This window comes from Terrapene carolina, unplaced genomic scaffold (assembly GCF_002925995.2).
Source record: "Terrapene carolina triunguis isolate 2854851 unplaced genomic scaffold, T_m_triunguis-2.0 Scaffold95, whole genome shotgun sequence".
NCBI lineage: Eukaryota > Metazoa > Chordata > Testudines > Emydidae > Terrapene > Terrapene triunguis.
In genome coordinates, this window is record NW_020664446.1 from 32,057,085 (window position 1) to 32,080,524 (window position 23,440).

The following is a 23,440-nucleotide window of genomic DNA, read 5'->3' on the forward strand; positions in this document are numbered from 1 at the left end:
TGCTAAAGGTGACTGTCCTGTCCAATTACCAAGCCCCTTCCCCCCCTCCAGACAGACTCTCCCTCAAAAGAACCTGACTGAAACAGTAATGAACAGAAACAAACATTTTATTGCGAACCAGACATGAAACGTGGGGGGTGAAACTTGGACGGGGGCTTGTGTGAGGTGGGTAGGAAAGGACTTATGAAATTTTGGGGAATGTCAGCCTTCTACTGCTAGAGCAGTCTGCAGGGGTTGACTGAAAGTTTTAACGGCCCTTGCCGCCCCTCCTTCTTTGGACTTTGGGTGAGGGTGGTGTGGGACTTGGTGGCGGGTGAGGGCGGTTACAGATAGACTGCAGCGGGGCTCTGTCCTCCTGCCTCCGGTCTTGCAGAACATCCACAAGGCGCCGGAGCGTGTCCGTTTGCTCCCTCATTAGTCCAAGCAGCTTTTCAGTAGCCTGTTGGTCCTCCTGACGCCACCTCTCCTCCCGTTCCATGACTGCTCGGTGCATTTGTGACAAGTTCTCCCTCCACTGTGTCTGCTGGGCTGCCTGGGCTTGGGAGCAGCCCATTAGTTCTGAGAACATGTCTTCACGCGTCTTCTTCTTCCTCCGCCTAATCTGCGCTAGCCTCTGGGAGTGTGCTGACAGGCTGGGTTGGGAGACAGTCGCAGATGTGTCTGTGTGAATTTTAAAAAGGGACTGAATTCCTGAGACAGATAAATGAAATTGTATACAAAGAACCTAGTCTTTCTCTGTGAACAAGACCATGCACTGAACCTCTCACATGCGCACTCAGGACAAGGTCGAATTTTCGGCCGTCGCCTTCAGTGCCTGTGGACTTGCGGAGGTCTTGGAGTGTTCAGAGAACTGTGGCTGGAGACCTGAACTTCTGGAGCGGGCAATAATGGTAAGCCGCAGACTTGTGGCTGCTTAAAACTCCAGCAGTAGCACTGGCCTCCTTTCACATTGAAAGCAATGCCAGTCTCTGCTGCCAGCAATCAGGACAGCATCAACTCTGCCCCTGTCCCACCCCCTCGCGGCTGTCCCAGGGAAAGATCCCTGTATGCTGCCCCTCTCCCTCCACCGCGTGGCTGTAAAGCAGTCCCAATACTAACATTCCCCTCCCTAATTCAAAGCAGGGCGTCATGAGCGACATCACCCTCCTGAGGATCCCGGACACCCAGAGAGAACGCATGCTGCGGGAAAGCATGCAGAAACCGGGGCCGTATGCCGCTATGTTATGTCGTGCGATGATCCCGGAGTACTTGATTGTGGCGTGGAGGGGACATGTCTGCTACCACGGAGGGCCCACTAAGATCGCCCTACCCCGGAACCTGATCAACAGGCTTGAGCTCTACCTCCACGAGACCTACGAGGAGTTCTCCTACGAGGATTTCTCGTCGATCCCCGGCCACATTGACCGGATTTTCGCGTAGGTGCACTGGGACTTTGGAGTGGAGCGTCTTGGGCCTGGGAATCATGTAGTAACGGACATTGTGAAATTTTTTTAAAATACTTGGGACTAAATTGAGAATAGCCTAAGACAGAGAAATCATGAAAACCCATTTGTTACCTTTGTAAATATTCCTGTTTTGTACCTGATTATTTTTTTACTAGTTTACAGCACTTTTATAAATATACATTGTTAATAGTATAAATATTACCGTTCTGTTTTAAATAAATGTTTACATGTTTACAGCACTTACTGCTTGATCCTTCCCCTGATTCTGTGTCCGGGGTAAGGGATGGGGACGGTTGGTACGGGATCTCGGTAAGGGTGATGAAGAGCTCCTGGCTGTCGGGGAAATCAGCGGTGCCAGCGCTGTCGACTGCCTCGTCCTCCTCATCTCCTTCCTCCTCTTCCCCGTCCGCTGAGGAACCGGCCGCGGACAATATCCCATCCTCGGAGTCCACGGTCAGGGGTGGGGTAGTGGTGGCGGCCGCTCCCAGGATGGAATGCAGTGCCTCGTAGAAACGGGATGTGTGGGGCTGGGATCCGGAGCGTCCGTTAGCCTCTTTGGTTTTTTGGTAGCCTTGTCTCAGCTCCTTGATTTTCACGCGGCACTGCGTTGCATCCCGGCTGTAGCCTCTCTCTGCCATGGCTTTGGAGATCTTCTCGTAGATCTTAGCATTCCTTCTTTTGGAGCGCAGCTCTGAAAGCACGGACTCATCGCCCCACACTGCGATGAGATCCAAGACTTCCCGATCAGTCCATGCTGGGGCCCTCTTTCTATTGGATTGCACGGCCATCTCTGCTGGAGAGCTCTGCATAGTTGCCACTGCTGCTGAGCTCCCCTCGATGTCCAAAGAGGAACTGAGATTCAAACTGCCCAGACAGGAAAATGAAAATGAATTCAAATTTTCCCGGGGGTGTGGCTGGTCAGAGCATCCGAGCTCGGACTGCTGTCCAGAGCGTCAACAGAGTGGTGCACTGTGGGATAGCTCCCGGAGCTATTACCGTCGATTTCCATCCACACCTAGCCTAATTCGATATGGCCATGTCGAATTTAGCGCTAATCCTCTCGTTGGGGAGGATTACAGAAATCGATTTAAAGAGAGCTTTATGTCGAACTAAATGGCTTCCTGGTGTGGACGGGTGCAGGGTTAATTCGATATAACGGCGCTAAAGTCGACATAAAAGCCTAGTGTAGACCAGGCCTGAGACAAACATGTTCATGTCTCCAAGGAGTAGACTGGCCTCATTCCACCTTTTTGTTTTTGGATGGCTGCTACGCTCTGTCCTGCTTTAGCCAATTCATGCAGCAGAAACAGAGTAGAGGGGAAAACAAGTAACCAATATATGTATCATCCATATTTGTAAGTTAAGGAAGGTGCACAGCAAATGCTAAAGGAAAAGCTAATGATCGGAGTTAGCAGTTAAGCCTTAAGAGGTTTTGCAGAACATAGATTACTGCAATTCTTCATGTTGCCAGGTTACAGTAGCCACCTACCAGTAGTGATAGTGGAGCAGAACACAAAATGAATACAGTGAGATTCAGATTTAGAAATCACTGCTTATAAAGCTCAGTCAGTTTTAAGGACCATTTTCTAGAAAACCAAACACACTGCACATTATTTTTGCAATGGCATATATAGTTCTCCTTAAAAGAATCAGCTGGGCTTCATTTATAAATATCACAATGAAAACAAACTAGAGCCAGCAGCACAGTCAAGCTCATCTCTGCCTATTCTGCAACATGTCTGCCAATGTGCACTTCCATTGCACAGCAAGGTGAAGATTCTCTGAAGTACTGAAAACAATGCCTAAATCATGCCAGGGATAGCTGGTAAACATTTCACAACTCCTCAGTCTACCCCTACAAACCTCATTGAAAACAAGGAAACAAATTATGAATCATTTGCTGTCTAATCAGAATCTGAATCACAAGCAAAAACAAAATAGTATGGACCTAGAAGCAGTTCGGGCACTCTGATGTGGGACACAGCAGGCTATAGCTTGTTCTGTTGAGCCAGAAAACCAACAATGACAGCAGTGGTAACGAGTAAGTCAAATATTGCAATGATTGAAGCATGGGTGTGCACCTGAAAATCCACAAACCATATTGTTTTTATACAAATTCATTGAAAGAAAGCAGATATAAAACTTAGCATAAGCAAGACCTGGAAAATGTCATTTGTCTCTCTTCTTTTACAGGGCTGTGATAAAATAAACATTTATAATATTTATATTTGTGGAGAAACAGGTTGTTTTGACATGCAATTTGAAATGGAAGGTATATTATAAAGATCCTCAGGGTAGAAAAAATTTCACTGAGAATCGTGGTACAGTTCTGTGGCAATATTTCTGTACTAACAGACATGATTTTCTTACTGAAAAATCTACATTTCAGTGTTTCCATGAGGGTCACAATGTGGCTAGAGTATAGATCCAAAAGAAATGCCTTGATGATTGATGGTTGAGTTAAATGAGTAACTTAAAAAAATGGAACTTGGGGCTTCATCATCAATGGTAAAATATTGCCTCTGTAATGGATAGCTTTGCCCGCCACAGCACAAAACTTTCTCTTCTCAGTATGAAAATTGGAGACAGGCTAGTGCAGTGGTTCTCAACCAGGAGTCCGACTCCACGTACCCCTGGGAGCACACAGGGGTACACGGAGGGGATACATCAGCTCATCTAGATATTTGCCTAGCTTTACAACGGGCTACATAAAAAGCACTAGTGAAGCCCATACAAACTAAAATTTCATACAGACAATGATTTGTTTGTACTGCTCTATTTACTATACACTGAAATGTAAGTACAAGATTTATATTCCAATTGATTTATTTTATAATTATATGGTAAATATGAGAAAGTAAGCCATTTTTCAGTAGTAGTGTGCTGTGACACTTTTGTATTTCTATGTCTGATATTGTAAGCAAGTAGTTTTTAAGTGAGGTGAAACTTGGGGGTACACAAGACAAATCAGACTCCTGAAAGGGCTACGTAGTCTGGAAAGGTTGAGAACCACTGGACTAGTGGATCCATGCAGTGGTGAATCCACTGGGCTCACCCCACCATGAATCCTTTCTGAATGGCAGCCCTGACTGAGCTACGCTCCACAGCATACAGGGTGGTGCACCGTGTTCAAACTCTACAACTCTTGCCTCCCTCTGAACAGCACAACTATATAAGTTCCACTGCAGGCAGGAAACTCCATGCCCATAAGAAGGGGACAGCATTTGATTCATAACAGCATCAGTACCTTATTACAATGTGCATGGCGGATTAGCCATTGGGCCCATAGGGCCCGTGCCCAGCGTCCCCAGCAGAAGCTGTGTGATGGGCGAAGCCCCCGCAGCACCCCCCGACCCTGTCCCCGGCAGAAGCTGTGGGACACGGGAAACCCCCTTAGCGCCTGCCGATTCCCCCCCCGGACCCTATCCCCAGCAGAAGCAGCATGAATTATTTGTATTAACAAAGAGCCAAAAAGATGACAGCCATCAAACTTAAACAAGTCCAGTGATTAGGGAGCATATTTGTAAAACTCTACCACTTCAGAATTCTCTGACCATCTCATGATAGTCAAGTATATGGAGACTTGACCTAAAAAGAAGAGAATATGTTTGTAAGCTTTAAGTAGATTCTGTTCCAATCAGACTGCTATCTGAGATCTTCATCTTCAAAAGCAGGCTCTCATTCTCTCTCTACTATGAATAAAGGGTTTGAAAATGCCAGCACCACACACACAAAAAAATTACCTCACCCACCCCGTCTCTCTAATATCCTGGACTAACATGGCTACAACTACACTGCATAACACCACAAATGTCTAAATCAGAGGTCCCCAAACTATGGGGCATGCTCCCCTAGGGAGGCACAGAGGAACATTCGGGATGTGGGGTGTGGCTGTGGCCTGAACCAGCCTCCATGGAGGTAGGGGAGAGAGCATTGGCCTCAGCCTCGGCTTCCAGTCCATGTCGGGGGCCTGGCTGCCACCAGGCACTCCACTTCCAGCCCTGCACCCAACCCCATGCCCAAGACCACAGCTGCTGGCCTCATGCCTGGGGCTCTGCTCCCAGCCCAGGCTCCCGGCCCCACCCCTGTCCCCAGCTGTGGCCCCAGCTTCGGCCCCCTTACCCCTGTCTGTGTCCCTCCCCTCCCAAAGCCCCACTCCTGGCCCCAGTTCCAGGAAGGGTTGCGGACAGGAGTAAGTGGGGGGAAAGGTAAAAATTTTGGGGACCACTGGTCTAAATGGTTTCTGTAATCAACGTTAAACTGTAATATACTGTTCGGCCACTAGCTAACTTCAGCCATACCTAAAGAGACAAGGTAGGTGAGGTAATATCTATTATTGGACCAACTTCTGATGGTAAGAGAGACAAGCTTTCGAGCCAGACAGATCCTTTTGTAATTGTCCTTGCCATAAGATCCTTTTCCATTTTGGTCAGTCGAAGGCTTGGGTTTCCCATGAGTTTATGTCAATATTGTACTTCGTGTTGGCTTTGAGGGTGTCTTTGAAGCGCTTTTTTCCCCCACCCCTCGTTCATTGGCCATGGCTCAGTTGTAAGAACGTGACCTGCTTTGGGAATCAATATTCAGGCATTCGAAGAACATGACCAGCCCAGCTTAAATGCTGGAGGTTTCGGCTTGGGACAGAACACTGATATTGGTGCATCGGTCATCCCACTTGATTCGGAAGATCTTGTGGAGGCACCATTGATGGTATCATTCAATAACCTTGAGGTGTATACTGTACAAGAGATACAAGAGATACTGTACAAGATTTCACCACCATACAAGAGAGCAGGGATAACAACAGCCTGGTACACGAGAAATTTGGTTTGATTCTTCACAATCTTCAAGGGCCCATTTTCTCAAGCATACGAAAACTGCACTGGTGCATTGAAATGCAATAAAAGACATTACCTCACTCTCCTTACCTCTATAATATCCTGGGACCGGCACAGCTACAGCAACACTGCATTCAGCTATACATGGCAGTACATTGAAGGATCTTATGGAAGAGGCATCTCTGGAGCATCTCTCTGAGAAGCAGGCTCTGTAGGACGTCTACATCTGTTACAGGAGCCTGATCTGCTAGTAGCAGCCCTGCAACCTACTATGTACAAGACAGTTTCCGGTCCGGGGGGTAACCGGGGGGCGCTAAGGGGGATTCCCCTGTCCCACAGCTTCTGCCGGGGACAGGGTCGGGGGGTGCTGCGGGGGCTTCGCCCATCACTGCACAAAGCTGGGATTTCCATTCTAAGGATCTCACAGTTACAATACCTTATAATCTTTAAAAACAGCAAAGCAAAAAGTAAGTGTAGGAGATACAGCTCTATGGCACTGTTATGTTCCTTTTCTTTAGATCTGTAGGTAGATGCACACTTTGTAATTCAAAGTGAATTATATATAAAAAACAGCACTCCTGAAGGGTGCTCATCAGAACTTTATTTCTATTTCTACTAGGTTTGGCATAGCCCACAACAATGGTTTCCCACGCAGCCTAATCCAAATGTTGTTATGCAGTACATCTCCACAATATGAATTAAGAAAATATTTCTATGGGGACTCTAATACAGTCCATGTTGCACTCATCTGATGCCATCACTTTTTGCCTTCTTCTTTACCTTCTCTTTTCTATCATATTCCAGGGTTGGAAAGATTCTCCCTTCTTTTGTTTTAAAGGCCCCGATGTAGTGGGCTGACATCATCCTTGGTATTCTTTAGTTCCATGAACTGAATCTTCAGTAGAGAGTGAAAGCCTTCAAAGGAATTATACCAGGAATAAAATTGACCCAATAATTTTGCGATGACCATTTATCTATGGGCATGTCTATATAACGTGTCAGTGTGCAGTAATCTGGGGCTGATAGTGTGTTTTGCATCAATGCACACTAGGGAACTTTTAGTGTACAGCAGCAGAGTCCATATGGACAATTAATGCATGGCTCACTGGAACACTGAAGATTTACACCCCAGTTTACTGGGCACTAACTCATTGTATAAACAAACCCTAAGGTCCAGCCCAACAAGAAGCATCTTTACAGTAAGACACTTAAAGAGCTCAATCTGTTTAGTTAATCAAAAAGAAGATCAAGAAATGACTGTACTTTCGGGGGTGGGGGGTAATACCTAATGCTAAAAGGATGTTTAAATTACCAGAGGAAGACATAACAAAAACTAATGGCTGGAAACTAAAGTCAGATAAATTGAAATTAAAAATAAGGCAGAAATTTTAACTATGAGGCTATTTAACCATTGTAACAAACTACCCAAGGAAGTGGTGGATTCTCCATGTCTTAAAGTCTTCAAATCAAAACTGGATGCTTTTCCTGAAATATATGCTTTAGTGAAACATAAGTTACAGAAGTAACTGAGTTAAATTCTATGCACTGTGTTAACAGGAGATAAGATTAGATAATCTAATGAGTCCCTTCTGACCTTAAAATCTATGACTCTTACATGCCAGAAGTAATCTTGAAACTCAGTTATGTACATAGCCATTCTCCCAACCTTGGTTGCCTAGGCAACCAGGGCTGTGTTAAACTCTCCACTTTTCTTTCTCAAGCAAAGTTCATTGTGCCTCAGTTTTCTAATCTGGTAAATGGGGATAATGCTATATACCTCACATGGGTATGATAAGTTTAAATGCATTAATGTTTGCAATGTTCTTTGAGATCTTCAAATTAGATGTGCAAAGTAAAGTGCAAAACATAGCCATGAAATATGTCTTTCTAAATGTTTGACTTTGATTAGTTCTGTTTTACTATTCTTGCTATATTTATGTTTAATTTTGAAAATTTAAAAGTCTATGTACAATATTAAATGTATTAATACTTATATTATTGTAAAATCTTTAGAGCAAGGACAATTTCTTTCTACATGTTTGTATAGCTCTTAGCACAAAAGGGAACTAATTTCAATTGGGGGCTTTAGGTACTATTGTAACACTAATTAATAAATAAATAATAATAATGAATAATGATGATAGGTCCCAATACTGCTCCCACTGAAATAAGATCCTTTCTTTGTTGTAGTTGTAATGTATCTAGATGCTTTAAACAGCCAGCTTTCACTTTTTCTTCTAAAAATAATCAAATCGGGCAACCAAATAAATTTCTAAATTGAACTTTATTGAATATTGTTTATTTTGAACATTCAGTGATGCACTCTATTTAGCAGACATGTGAGACAGGTAAGGGTGTTCTTTAAAAAATGCAGTGTGGCAAAAGCTTTGCATGGTAGAATATTTTGTTTAGAAATGACAGTTGTAGGCATTCTCTCATACTCAGTAATATTTTCCATGTGTGCCTTTTTGTTTTTCAGTGATACAAACATGTGCAATAAAGGCCAAGGATAGAAATTAATCTAACAGCTTTTGTAGCAATGCTTTTGATGGTTTCACTCAATTTCATTTTCCAGTGAATACTGGCTTTTTTACTTCTCCGGTTGCTTGTAATATGTAAAGCACAATTCCCAAAGGTTTATGAGGTTGTAAGGATCCAGAAAAAGATGACTGTTTCTCCCCACACATGCACATTCCACCCCACACCCACTCACCCACCCACCAGCAAAACATAATGCTGTACTATTTTTGGTAACAAGGAAGGGCCTCCCTATGAAAACAGAAAGCAGTGTATTTTCTCAGTTACATCAACTTGCAATCTAATGCTGTGTTGTGCTCAGTGTTTTTGTGGTGATGCAAGTCTTTTTTTTTTTTTTCCCTCCCTACAGCTGGTTGGATTTTCCCCATCTTACAGCACCTCGCAGGTCCCTTCTCTGAGCAGTACGTTGCCTGAGTGAGTAGAAACACAGAGATCAGCTGCAGGTTTCTATCTTCAATAACAGATACAGAGGGAAAGGGAAAAGGGTTGGAAAAGGAGAGACAAATATTGACTTGGCCTTATAGAAAGACATCCAGCGACTGAATAAAGAAGCCCTGTTCATGTTTTGGGATATTCTTTCAACTGGCTGGAACCAGAGTGGATCAAAAGAATGGGAAATGCCAGCAGACCCTTTAGAAGAATTGCTTATTTCCTATGCCTTTTATGTATGCTTTTGCTGACTGAAGGGAAGAAATCAGTGAAGCCAAAATGTCCTGCCTGGTGTACTTGTACCAAAGATAATGCTTTATGTGAAAATGCCAGATCTATTCCAACCAGCGTTCCGCCTGATGTTATCTCACTGTAAGGGCTGTAAGCATTTGGTTATTTAATTTATTATTTAAAATGAACTATTATGTTTGGTGTTTTCAGCGCAGACTGAACGATGCTTGCAGTAGGGAATAAACCTTCCGCATTCACAATCATCAGATAAAATGTTAAAATGTGTGTTACATCTCCTTCTTCTATACGTGTACCTTTTTCTGCCTTTTTCTGTATTATGTGAAAACTGTAACAGATTTGTTTTTATTTTTAATTAATAGTAGCTATGTAAAGAAATTATATTGTGATTCACAGCTCAGTGTTGTAATGATGAATATTTGAGATCACATTAACACAATTTTTTCCCCCTTCTTTCCAGATCCTTTGTGAGATCTGCTTTTACTAAAATCCCAGAAGGGAGTTTTTTGCTCACACCGTCTCTGCAGCTTCTGTGAGAAATATTTATATCATATGATTATTTGTTATGAAACATATCTATCCATAAACAATATAGTAAGAGTCTGAATACTCATTTTATAAGAAATAGCAAGGGTGGATCCATTACACATCAAAATACACAAACAGTTAGACTTTAAAGTAAAGGTAATTTTGAAAGATGGCATATGTTTAATGGGGTGGGGGTGTTAAACTGTATGTACTTATTTGGTGGTTTGGGGTTTTATTAATTATTAATTATTATTATTTGCTGTCAGTGCTAGTTGGAATGGATTAAATTCTGAAGATTGCTTTCTGTGATGACAGATATGCTATCCTCTTATGTATTGTACTCTAATGGACGTTACTGAAGGGGTCTGAGCATTACCACAACTATGCCTGTTTCTTTTCTGCAATCTTAGGGCCTGATCCCCATTGATGAGATCTTCAGGATGTCTCAGGATCAGACCCTTAATTTCAATGAAGTCCTTACTCAGGCAAAACTACCATTAATTTCAGTAGAAGTGTAGACACTTCAATAGGAGTTTTGCCTAGGTAGGGACTGGATTTGGACCATCATTTGTTATTTTGCATTCTCTAAAGTAGTGAGATTGATGAAAACTGTAAATTCTCAAGCAGTCATTACAAAATCACACACTATGACAGTGTGTGCACTGAACAGAACACTGGAATATTGTTAGATGTTTAGATTCATTTGTGTGTAAAATTTTACAGATTCTCCAGAGAAATAGCTTTCCAGAAAACTGGAAGAGTGATTATATAATCACTAGCTGTATAAAGATATAGAAGACGTAAACCTAAACTGTTTGTACTGGGTTTGCTATCAGTTTGAGATGTATCCAAATTTGTTTCAGAAACCTGACAAGAGACTTTTTTCAGTCTGTTCAAAAATGAAATAGGACACCTGTGTATGACTGATTTCACATGTGCAGTAGATTTGCTACAAAGTGAATTTTTGATGTATTAGAGCACTAAGGCTGTTACATTAAACTGTTGGTGCTCGGGTAGCTGAAGCCATGACTCAAGCTGTGCTTTTCTACCTCAAGTGGAGCTGATAAGGAGGTGCAGGCACACTGTACAATTTTGGATACAGGGTAAATAGGTAAATGTAGTTACTATGGAAACCTGAATACTGTTCCATTGTGCATTATTCTCTACAAGATTTTCCAAAGTGGTCACAGATTGCAAAAGGGACAAAGCCCACATGACTTCTGAGCTGGGCCTTCCAACAGACAGAAAATGAAGTAGCTGTATTTGTATTATGTTGCTTGTATGTCAGTAAAGTGAAAAGGACATCATAATCCTCCCTCTTGGCTGTGCTATGCCACCTACGCTTAGGAATCCTACGTCTAGCATGGGCCATAGAATAGGTTAAGTGCGGTAGACTGAGAGCTCCTTGGAACAGGGGCCGTCTTTTTGCACTGTGTTTGTACTGCACCTAGAACAAAGGGGTCCAGGTCTATGACTAGGTCCTATGGTAATAAATAAATAAATACCTCAGGCTGTATTTGCATGATATACCATTCACTTCACTAACACATGTAACACATGTTGTTGCTAACAAAATGCTGCAACATAATCTCCAAACTTACAAAAGCAGTTTTTGTTCCATTGTGGGTTTTGACAAGTAGTACACTAAAACAATACAAACTATCCCCAGATTGCTCACTTAAGAAACCAATTTGTGATTTAGAACAAAAAAATCTCAACCCATTCCACAGTTGGGAGAAGAGGGATGAAAGAAAACTTAACTTCATATACACCCTGCTGCTCTGGTTGGGTTCGAGCAGCTTCTAAAACATAGAACATAGGCAATGCCAATAGACTAGAGGGCTCATAAACTATTTAAAGGGATACTATCCTATTCCTATATACTACAAAGAGGGTAGATAGTGATCAAATAAAAAGTACCCTGAGACAATTATGTTAATAGTAAATAAATAAATATGAATTGCAGGCAAACTATGATGCAATTCTACCACGTGGGTCTGATGGCAAGATTTGATCTCAAGCTTTTGAAACATACATGTGAGGAAATCTTTCCTATTAAAACCATTCCTATAAATCTATGTCAAACTCTTTAACTGGAGAAAGTATAACCTATAGTAGCAGAGCTAGAAAATAATTTAACTTGAAATTATTTTTAATGCAGGATTCCAACGAAGAAATTAACTCATTAAGTTAAATATATTAATTCATGCTTTGTAATGTTGAATCTTTGAGTGCCTTTGGATATTACACTATAAGTCCATGTTCCCTTGAAGTCCAGCTGATTGTAATTCCATTGAGGAAATGTTCATCTTCGTTGACAATCCCCTGGCATATTAGGGGTGTGGCAATCCAAAACTGATTTAAAATCGCCAAATGCAAACTTGTCTATTAATTATAAATAGGACAGAACACTAATCAATTTTATGAAAGATTAAAAGATTTTTATAGGAAAAATTAAATGTAGTGGCAGTATATGATAGACAAAAAGAAAAATATATACATATATAATATAATGTAAATATAATGAAACCTGCACTATGAACCACCTCCAGTAGGCAAAATCCATTTTAAAATATGGTTCTACTCTGAACACTAAGTTAAAATGGCTTTAAGGGATCCATGCTTATTATATCTCAAATATGCTCATTTCACAAGTTAAAGATTTTTCCTAACTGCCAGCTCTGCAAACTCATCCTGGAATCTGAATGTCAAGCTAGGGTCTTCTCCCACATCACCATCAGAAATAAAGGTTCTGCAGGGTAATTCAGGCCCTTTAAGATACCTGTGCACCTCATTGTCTTCTGGGTATGTCTTTAGTAATACTTGTGCAGTCCCATTAGTTTCATGGAGCTTGCATAGGTAGCTAATTGGCCTGATAAGCACGTGCTTAAGTCCTACTGTACTCAATGGAGTTACATCAGTTCACTTCAGCTGAGGATCTAGTCCTTAGTCTAGAAAGCAAAGCAGTTTTCCTGCTCCCTAGGGTCAGTGTTTCTCAACCTATTTACCATTGTGGGCTGCATATGCAGCTCTCTATGTGTTATGTGGGCCACATCCACACAGTACATATATTATCTGTATGGCCCTAAGGATTTCACATGGGCCACAGCTGTGTGTTGATTATGCTGCTAGCAACCCGTGGGACACAGGTTGAGAACGATTGCACTATACTATGCCATATATGGGCAGTGCACTTTAGCCATATTATCTTGCAACCCTTACACAGACAAAACCTTCAATGTGGTCACTGAGAGTTTGGTCTGCATGGGGACTTCTAGATCATGCTCTAAAAAGTATAAAAATCTAACCGTTTATTTTGTATTTCCTTATGCAGGTTATTTACATCAAACTCGTTTGATGTTATTAGCGATGATGCTTTCATGGGCCTTCCTCATCTAGAATATTTGTGAGTGGACAAAATGTTTCTAGAATTATGGACTAGGTGGGTTTTCCAAGTTACAGGCACTGCTTTAACCAAAATGAATTTGTGACCCATTACAGGTTCATAGAGAACAACAGCATTAAGTCAATTTCAAGAAATACTTTTCGAGGACTGAAATCTTTAATTCACCTGTAAGTAAAATGTTTTCATGTATTACTTAGTAGTGTGTATTTACTTTAGTAACTGAACCACTGTGTGGTTTAATTTAGCATTTGATATTATATAATCATTGGCGTTTGTTGCTTAAACAATGTCAATATTCATATTATGTAGACCAGAAATGGCAAAAAAAACAAAAACTCCTCAGCCAGGCCATGTCTATCCCGCCCTGTGCAGAAAGAATGATGCAAAAACTGTCCATTTGGCTGCTTCCCCTTCTCTCCCACACCCTAATCAGAGGAGCAAGAACAGGATTATGATCTTGCTGTTCAAGAATAGTTTTAAAAAGACAATCAGCTAAACTAAGAAAAGCTCCAATTTCAAGTTAAATCAAGAAACAAAAATACAGAAGTAGAAACTGAAAGCATGTGAGCCCAGGACAGTATACTAACACCTGTAACATTTAACTGCAAATTTATGTACAGTATTTACAGGGTCTGATTTATCAAAGCTAAGCTACTGTCATGTTTAGTCAAAAGGTGTGTGGCATTTTCAGCCAGTTTTTACAAACTATATGTATTCATATCAAATTAATTGTTTATAAAAAATTGAATGAACTTCCTTTCAAAATATAGCAGCTACCTTTACTATATAGAAAAATATACCAAAATATTGTAAGAAAATGAGGCTTTGTTATGGAGATTTTGCTGTCTATAAAGTCTAAATAACATTAATTGTCTAAAATGTGTGGGGTGTGCCTAACATATGTCTGAATACCCTACTCTGATCATTTGCATTCACAGGCATATATCTTGGTGTATTTGTCATATGAGGGGGAGTGTATTCTGACCTTTTGTCCTCAATATAATAGCCTCTAAGAGGTGTACAAGGTCATTTGGCTTTTTGTTTCATATATGGTCAGATGCAGGGGAAAGCACAATTTCACCTACATATGGTAAATGCACAAATGTAATTAATTACATTTCACCGAATTCTGCATCATATAACAAATGCATCATAGGATACTACAGACCAGGTCCTTATCTGGTGTAAACTGAGTTCACTGTGACTATTGTGTAAAGTTATTCGCATGCATAAACATTTTTAGGACTGGGACAATAGAGAGAGAGAAACATAAGATGTGTGGTATATACATAAAAATATGTCTACAGGTATAATTATGGCATAGTTAAAAAAAGACAGAGGATGGGATAAGGTTGTTGATAACCTGAAGGGCCTGTAAACTGAAAACATTTAGGAACATGAATAGCTTTACATGCAGAAATTATTTTATTTATTAAATTATTAAATTATTTATTTTATTAATTTATTTATTGTGTGGCTGCTGCTATCAGTGTGCAAGGTGTTTTTCCAGCACAGAGGAAGATACTGTCCCTATTCTGCAAAGCATACAATTTAAAAATAACATCATGTCTTAACTGTTGTGCTGGCTTGTAGGGACCCCTCAGTAGTTTTCTAAGGGAAAGTGTATGTAGGAGATGAGACAGTATTCTGAGCAGCTATTGTTGTCTGCATGTGGTTGCACATATAATCTTGAGAAATGGGTTTATATATCATGCAGTTTCTTCACATGCAGAGCTAATCTTCAATACGTGAGTTGTTGTATTAATCTAGATGGAATATATGGGCTAAAGGTGTTAACATAACCCAGTCATTGTCAAACATTAAACAGTGTTAAACAAGATTCAGGGTTTGGTATACAGAGACCTCAGCCTGCTTAAAGCCATGGCAAGCGCATCATTAAAAATCCTTTAAACCTTGTATTAAAGATAAAGAAAAGAAGGAAAACCAGGTAAAGCATTTGAAATGTAAATATTAAATAAGGTTTCCATTTTGACATTTTTTGTTCCCTTTACTGGAGAGAGTTTTTAGAAGGAAAACCCCCCTTGTCTGATAGTCTCTTAATTGAGATGGGTTAGAGCTGTTGTTGTTTCTATTGTTAAAATCCGATCCTATTTCATCCCAGGGTGTTTGGGATTCAGCTGAAGCTGGTAGAAGTGGCAATGTCATCAGGGTACTTTTTTTTGGCCCCCTCTGATCAGGGTATCTCTCAGGATTAGGTTGAAGAAGGTCTGGGGACCCAGGAGATAGTAGGGGTGCCAGCCATGATGGTGAAGCCCGCTCCAGAAGCCAATTTTTCTCCAAGAAGTCTCATTCTTTAAGGACCCACAAAGGGAATTGTGGGTGGATTAGCCTGTCTTCCCTTATGATAGTTAATTCATGTAGAACAGCCTCTGCAGAACTAAAACTACTAGAAACATCTAAAGGGGTTTCACCTGAGAGAAAGGATTCATATTTCCCTGGGCTTCTGCAGCAATAAAATAAGTTTTATTACTAACTTTGCTCTTTTGAGGGGTCTTTTTGGAAAACATTTTAACTTACAAGCATTTACTGACCTCAAAAAAAACAAACAGGATACAACCATGGTCAAAATCAAAATGCAAAATTAAAAATCACGGATCATGAGAGGAAAAGGAAAAAAATAAAAGTTGAAACACAATTAAAACAAGGCACTTGGATAAAGTGTTTGAAACAAAATCAAAATAAAATCCTGAAACATTAATGAGAGTGAAACAGATGCAGTTTCTCATGCTTTGTGCTCCTAATCTTTTTAATGACCTTTTACTTCCCAAAGCCAATTATGAAAACATTCAGTTGCTTGCCAAGCAATCCAATTGCCACATTTGTATAACCCTTTGAGATTTGAGTCACAGCACCAATAAATGTCGTATTGATCTCAAGGGCCAAAAGAGTTAAAAGATGTTATAAACTCTTTCACTGCCCAACACTGAAACAGTGTTACAAGGGTTTGGGGAGTGGGAAGGGGTTTCTACAGAGACCCTGGTTTACTTAGTTTCTCTGGCAAACACCCAAAGGCACTCATTCTAAAGCGGGAAATGTATTGATTAAAACACAAGAAAGAACAAGAAACATTTATACTAAAATGAAATTGAGTAATTATGCAAAACAATCAAAAGCTATTAAAGTTTTTCTTCTTTTGGAGGTAAAATATCAGTCTCTTATACCAGCAACCTTTCTGTGATGAAAAGGAAAGGGTTAATTTTACTCTCAGTCCTGATGTGTGAAAGGTATTTACTTCCGTGGAGAAGAGGCAGAATAGAAAGGGTGGGGGAAATATAGCTTTTGTTGATGTCCTTGGAACCAGTGTTCTGTTACGAATGGATGCCTTAGACTCGTGTGTCGTCCACAGCAACTGTTGCTGTGGTCCCAGGCTCACATTCTGGTCAAGGACATCATCTGGGTTGGTGCTTTTTTCCTTAGACAGGGCAGGGCTGGATAAACCATCATCTCACTGTGCTGATGCATGCACTATAGTTGATTTCAGGATCCAATGAATAGGTGAGAGAGAGCTTAAACAAGAGCAACACCTGATGACCTTCCGCTCAGAAAGAAAATCCTTCGGTCAGGTCTGCTCCTTCTGTCTTGGGGTCAGGGAAGATGAGATGAGACACGTTGAGTCAAGTCAAGATGAGATTTTTCTAAGTATTTTAAAGACACTCCCCTACCCAAAAGGGGGTGGAATGTGGGTGACATAGTTTATCCCCTCATTATTTTGTCCACCAATTGGGGCTAATATTTGACACACCAATTTTGGTTCATTAATTTCCAGACCTGCATTTTCTTGTTTGGACTCATTCAGTCTTTCTGTCTGATTTTCTTGCACCAGTTTATAACACTCTTTATTGAAAATAACTTGACTTACTTTTCATGGATAATTCCCAAATAGGCAAAAAGTTATAGGCCCAATTGTCACAACAGAGTTTTGCAGGCAAAATAATTACAGGAGCAGGCCCATAAACTACTGAATGTGACCACTTTAATCCTTGTTTGTACAATCCTTGTCCTTTCCTAGAATGTGTCTATATACACATACTGAGCATAACAAGTAGATTCTCTAAGGCACACTCCACTTGAGGAAGAGCAGAATACTATTGTCATGCAAAATACATCAAAGAGATTCATGGTAATTATGCATACTGATGAGTTCTATGAAGTGATGGCAGAATATGACCTTTGTTCTGTATACTCCGCCCATTTCCTTTTCACAAGTGAATTTCTGCAATACAGTAAAATTACTCAAACATCTGTATTTTTCATTTATGCAAATAACTAATAATTGGAATGTGTCCTCACTGTAGCATAGTCGCATCTAGTATACCTATTCAAGACAATTCATTTTGCAGAGTGGAATATTTTTTAAAAGCGTAGGAGTGGTATAATTGCACTTCCGACTCATTTAATGCCATAACCCTAAATTGCAGAATATTTTAGTGTAGAAAATTAGTTCCATGAACAAGATGTAATTTTGATGGCATTTTTGAAGTTTTTCAGAAAAGCAAAATGTCATTCTGAGATTTAAAATATGGGTCTTCAAACATAATTACACACGACTGAACATTTACTTCCTCATTAGCATCCATCCTTTCCAACTAAGTGTTTTCTGCACAGGTACTACTAAGAGCACCATCTAGAGGTTGCATAATAAAATCTTATGGCATGTTTTCTAATAATGGAAGATATAAAGTGCCAACCTTTCATCCAAGAATCTGCGCAATGTATAAATCTAGATTTTTTTTCTGTTAATCTGATTCCCATTAAAATGATGAACTTTTGGTAGCTCTGTATCCATTATGGTGCTCTGCTTGGTATAATCCAGTGATCAAAGATTACATAAGGCTGTGATCCTGCATGTTCATATATGTGCTTAACTTTACACGTGTGAGTAGTTCCATTGACTAATATCAAATTACTCAAATGCATAAAGTTAAGCAAATGCATAAATGTCTGGCAAATTTGAGTTTATAAATTAGTTGCAATAAACCAGTTATGGTCTAAATGTAAATGGTTCCACAGAGGGCATATTACTCACACACAAAAACATTAACCTTTAAACTTTAATCTTAAACATGTGGTTATGTGCTTTGCTCCATCAGAGCTATTGTATCTAAATGCCTCCTTGCCAGATGTGTACAGTTTACAAGTAAAAATAGTTTTTATTTCTAATGCCCAGTGCCACAAATTCCAACTGGAATCTGAAAATCATGCTAGCTTCTTTCCTTTTCATGCATCCTCACCAGTGACAAAGGTTTTGCTGACCAAATTAAGCAATGACTCACAAAGACACCACCACATTATCTTCTAGTTATGCCCTCAGTGACACTTGTGAAAACCTTGCATCATCCATGGGCTTACACGGGTGTACCTGATGGAAACAATGAATTAACTATTTTAAAGGTATGTTCACATCTTCTATCCAATTTTACCAGTTGAAACTGTTGGGTACTCTCTTAGTTTAAGATAGTTTTCTTGACAATCAAAGCCATAGTATTGTTATTATTTGCTGGTAAGATAATTTTTTATCCCTTACTAACCCAAGCAAGAAAACTTTTAGGCTTAACTCAATATTGACCTCCAATTTCAGTTTTATAAACTTATTGACTCCCAAAAATGTTAGTTACTGGATATTTTCAGAAACCATGAGCCAATGAGAGCTATTTACCGTATCATGGATTCAGTGTTTAAGATAGATTGTAGTTTCTAGAAAGTGGACATGGAGGCAGGACATTGCAATATTATAACAACACACTGGCTATCCAGAAGGGAAGACATTTGTGTGTCCAGTCATGGCTAATCATTTTAAAATAATGGTGTTGGCAAAATACCAGAGATGATCACATTTTCTACCACTCTGAGTGAAGTACTGTAAATGCTACAAGAATGTTGAAAAGCAAGAGAGCAATAGGAAGTGTGCAGAAGAAAAAGTCACAAGGTAAATGAGATATTCTTTAAAGTAATCTTGTATAACTAAGGATTGAAGTACATTATTGTTTTTACCATAAAAAACAATATTGCATTTGTAGAAATGTATATCTGATGAGTTGACATATCTTCTTTTACAGGAGCCTTGCAAACAATAATCTCCAAACACTTCCAAAAGACATATTCAAAGGGCTGGATTCTTTAACAAATGTGTAAGAAATCAGCAATTTCTTATTTTCAGACACTATGGTTAGAAAAAACAGGCCATTGCCTATTGGTGATGACTGCAAGATATTGTAAAGTACTTGATTTGGAATTTTGGGTATATTAATTTTCACCGCTCTTTTAACTTCTTTAATGATGTAAAATATACAAGATAGATCTAGTAACAGGACACTCCCGTGACCCAGTGGACATTTAGGCCAGTAGACAGTGGGAGGATCCTATCACATTGGTGGGTGAAGGTGGTAGATGCAAGGGTGGATTTGATTTATGTTTATTGCTGTCAATAATTGTAAAATTGTATATTGTATAATATTTCCCAGATAATATTTTATATATAGATAAAATAAAATAAGAATTCTATATGGTCATAATCCCAATAATATGATACTTATATGTGGCCATTGAAATAAGAAAAAGACACATCCTTCGTAATGCAAAGAGGACATGATATGAAAGCAGGGAGAATACTTGATGAGAATGAGAACATTTCAGGTTTCCAATATAATCTAACAGGAGGCTATGTTTAAATGCAATGATCATTTAAAAATCTCAGTACAAGTACTTTACACCTGGCTAACTCAAATTGCAACCAAAACAAAATGTAAACTAGTTTTAAATTTTAAATTTGTAAACCAAAGTATCTTAAACATTTATAAAAGTACAAGATATATTTTTGAAATATATGTTTGGACCAGATCTTGCAGTCATTCCACTGGAAGAGTCCCATTAGAGACAATGTGCAAAATTCTGGCTCCCCAAGTACACTCACACAGAAGTTAGCCTCAATAGATACCTAATGTTCCCTGCACCAGTAAGTCCTGGAGCTGGCCCAATGGCACTCCATGGCTATGTAGAGCATAAATAGCCAAGTGATCATGCTGCTTCCCTCACCCCTGCATGCCTTCTAGAATCTGACAACAGGCACCATGGGGTTTTGCACTGCTTCTGTTAGCAGCAGTTCTGCAATACCTCAATATAGTTCTTCATCCACATTCTCCAGTACTCCCTGAGGCCTTCTTCTGGAGTCTGCCAAGTGTATGTAGAATGCCTTTGAACACCGCCAGCCAGCCACTATAGTTCCCCATATACCCAGTGCTCTTCACAGGGCACCCAGTCCTGCAAGGCATTTGACACCTCCTACATAATGTGAGTTGAGGGTCTCAGCATCTTGTAAGAGGCACTCAGTATCTTCCAAAGGCCATAGTTTAATGCAAAAGGGAGTTCAGGTTATATCCCTTATGACCCTAAATGAGCGTGTTTAAATGAGGAAGAAGAGAAGAAAAAGGGGTAAAGCTGAGGAACTGTCCACTGACCACTAAATTAATCTATCATGTCACAGTAATTGTCACCGTGTCATCTATAATGTTCTTGTTCAGAAATGCTAAACAATGAGAAACAAAAAAAACCAAGATTTGGGCCAAAAAATTGGACAGGAATTTAAGTACCTGTAAATTTATGGTTATCAGTAAAATACGGAAGAGCAGATATTTCCACTGATTCCCAACCTAAGTTTGTCTTGATTTCCTTAGTATAATTGAAACTATTTAAGTTTTTGCAAGTAGTTTTAACAAACTGTTGTGTTGGTTTTGGTTGGTTGGGTTTTTTTAATTGGTTCAGGACAAATTAATTCAGGAAAGTCCAGCATTCTCAGAAGAGAAAGCAAGGAAATAGTCATTTTATAAAAGTCCTTGTTATTTTAGTCCTGTGATGTTGTTGAAAACAACAGCTAATTCATCATTTTCAGTGTGTGGTTTATGTTTATACAGGGATCTTAGAGGGAACACATTTAATTGTGACTGCAAACTGAAATGGTTAGTGGAATGGCTGGGCAGCACCAATGCAACAGTTGAAGACATTTTTTGCGAAAGTCCACCAGAATATAAGAAGCGTAAAATCAATAGCCTCTCTCCAAAGGAATTTGATTGTATTATTACAGGTAATGTGTTCCAAATTATTTCACCTGATTACTTTAAAATCAAGGCTATATTTTCTAATTAAGGGTCCAATTCTGCAAGCGGTCTGCCTATGGACCTCTCACTGAGTCAACAGGAATTCCTTGCAGATTCAGACCTGATAAAGGAACCATTTTGTGCATCTATTACTACAGTCTTTACTCAGACTTTAATGGGAGATTTGCCTGTGTAATAATTGCAAAATCTGGACTATAAATGTAACAGGTAACCTCCTTTTTCAGTTCAGAAAGAATAAGCAGACTTTAAAATTCTGTCTTATTAGCAGGAAAACTAGACTACTTATTAAATGTATTCTTTAAAAATAAATCAGTATCAATTAACATGACATTATTTTAATATGGTGAAAAAATACATGTGGAAAGAAATGCTACCTTTAATTATCAAATGTTATGTGCGCTTTTGCAGAATTTGCTGTTTATGAATCCCTGCCATATCAGTCTCTGTCAGTAGATACTTTCTCCTACATGAATGATGAGCATGTGGTTATTGCCCAACCTTTTACTGGAAAATGCATCTTTCTTGAATGGGACCATGTAGAAGGGTCTTTCAGGAATTATGACAACATTACAGGTATGAATAACGCATGCCAAATAACATTACATTACCTGATCTAAAAGGCGGTGCTAACATTGTCCTTTATCTTTATTTTTGTAGGTACTTCAACTGTTGTGTGTAAGCCCATAATTATTGAGACTCAGCTGTATGTCATTGTTGCCCAGCTCTTTGGAGGCTCCCATATTTATAAAAGAGATATTTTTGCTAATAAGTTTATAAAAATTCAAGATATTGAAATTCTTAAAATCCGAAAACCCAATGACATCGAAACTTTCAGGATTGCAGAAGACTGGTATTTTGTTGTTGCAGACAGTTCAAAAGCTGGCTTTACCACGGTTTACAAATGGAATGGAAATGGATTTTACTCCCATCAATCTCTGCATGCGTGGTACAGAGATACTGATGTGGAGTATCTTGAAATAGCCGGCAAACCTCATTTAATTCTGTCTAGTAGTTCCCAAAGACCTGTAATATACCAATGGAACAAAGGAACAACTGAATTTGTTAAGCGTCTCGAGATCCAAGATATGGAGGATGTGTATGCAGTGAAACACTTCAGAGTGAAAGAGGATGTGTACATTTGTTTAACAAGATTTATTGGTGATTCGAAAGTAATGAAATGGGGAGGTTCAGCATTTCTGGATTTACAAAGAATGCCATCCCGAGGGTCAATGGTATTCCAGCCTCTTCAGATAAACAATTATCAATATGCCATTCTTGGAAGTGATTATTCTTTTACTCAAGTCTATTATTGGGATACTGAAAAGGCAAAATTTGTGAAGTTTCAAGAATTAAACATACAGGCACCAAGATCTTTCACACATGTTTCCATTGATAAACGCGATTTTCTCTTTGCTTCAAGTTTTAAGGGAACTACATTAATTTATAAACATGTCATAGTTGACTTAAGTGCATGACACTCATAATTCTGAGATTACATCAGACTTTCTACCATAAGTGGACAAAATGAACTAAATGCATGATGACTCTTATCCTACTTCCAGATGAATGCCTTTAAAAGTTGAGATTGCTAGAACCAAGTATTACTAGTATCTTCATCTTTAATTGTCAAGTCTAGTGGTGTTGGAAGTTGCATTTTTTAACAAAAAGAAATTAAATTAACTGTTCTTTGCATCCACAATATGTAAATATGCGTGCAACTGCATCTGTTGCTAAAAGTATTAAGATGTACTTTTCCATTTATTTATTCACCTGTTTGACAACAACTGCCAAATAAAATGTTTACATTTTCTGTCTTTCACATTCCAAATATGATTATTTACAGGTGATAATTTTTATTTGTGTATATATTATACACAT

At 39.3% G+C, this 23,440-nt stretch overlaps 1 protein-coding gene across 2 annotated transcripts; it reads left to right on the forward strand.

Moving 5' to 3' along the window:
• The first annotated feature begins 9,410 nt into the window (after positions 1-9,410).
• On the forward strand, positions 9,411-23,123 carry LGI1 (leucine rich glioma inactivated 1). 2 transcript variants are annotated; one of them, XM_024192619.1, is made up of 8 exons: positions 9,411-9,619; positions 9,957-10,028; positions 13,359-13,430; positions 13,526-13,597; positions 19,508-19,579; positions 21,359-21,528; positions 21,971-22,135; positions 22,220-23,123. In XM_024192619.1, the coding sequence occupies exons 1-8, from the start codon at positions 9,429-9,431 to the stop codon at positions 23,035-23,037; spliced, it is 1,632 nt and encodes a 543-aa protein (XP_024048387.1). In that variant the 5' UTR covers positions 9,411-9,428; the 3' UTR covers positions 23,038-23,123. The 2 variants fall into 2 exon arrangements, with proteins under 2 accessions (XP_024048387.1, XP_024048388.1); XM_024192620.1 differs by having other exon boundaries at positions 9,429-9,619; positions 22,983-23,123.
• Positions 23,124-23,440: the final 317 nt, after the last annotated feature.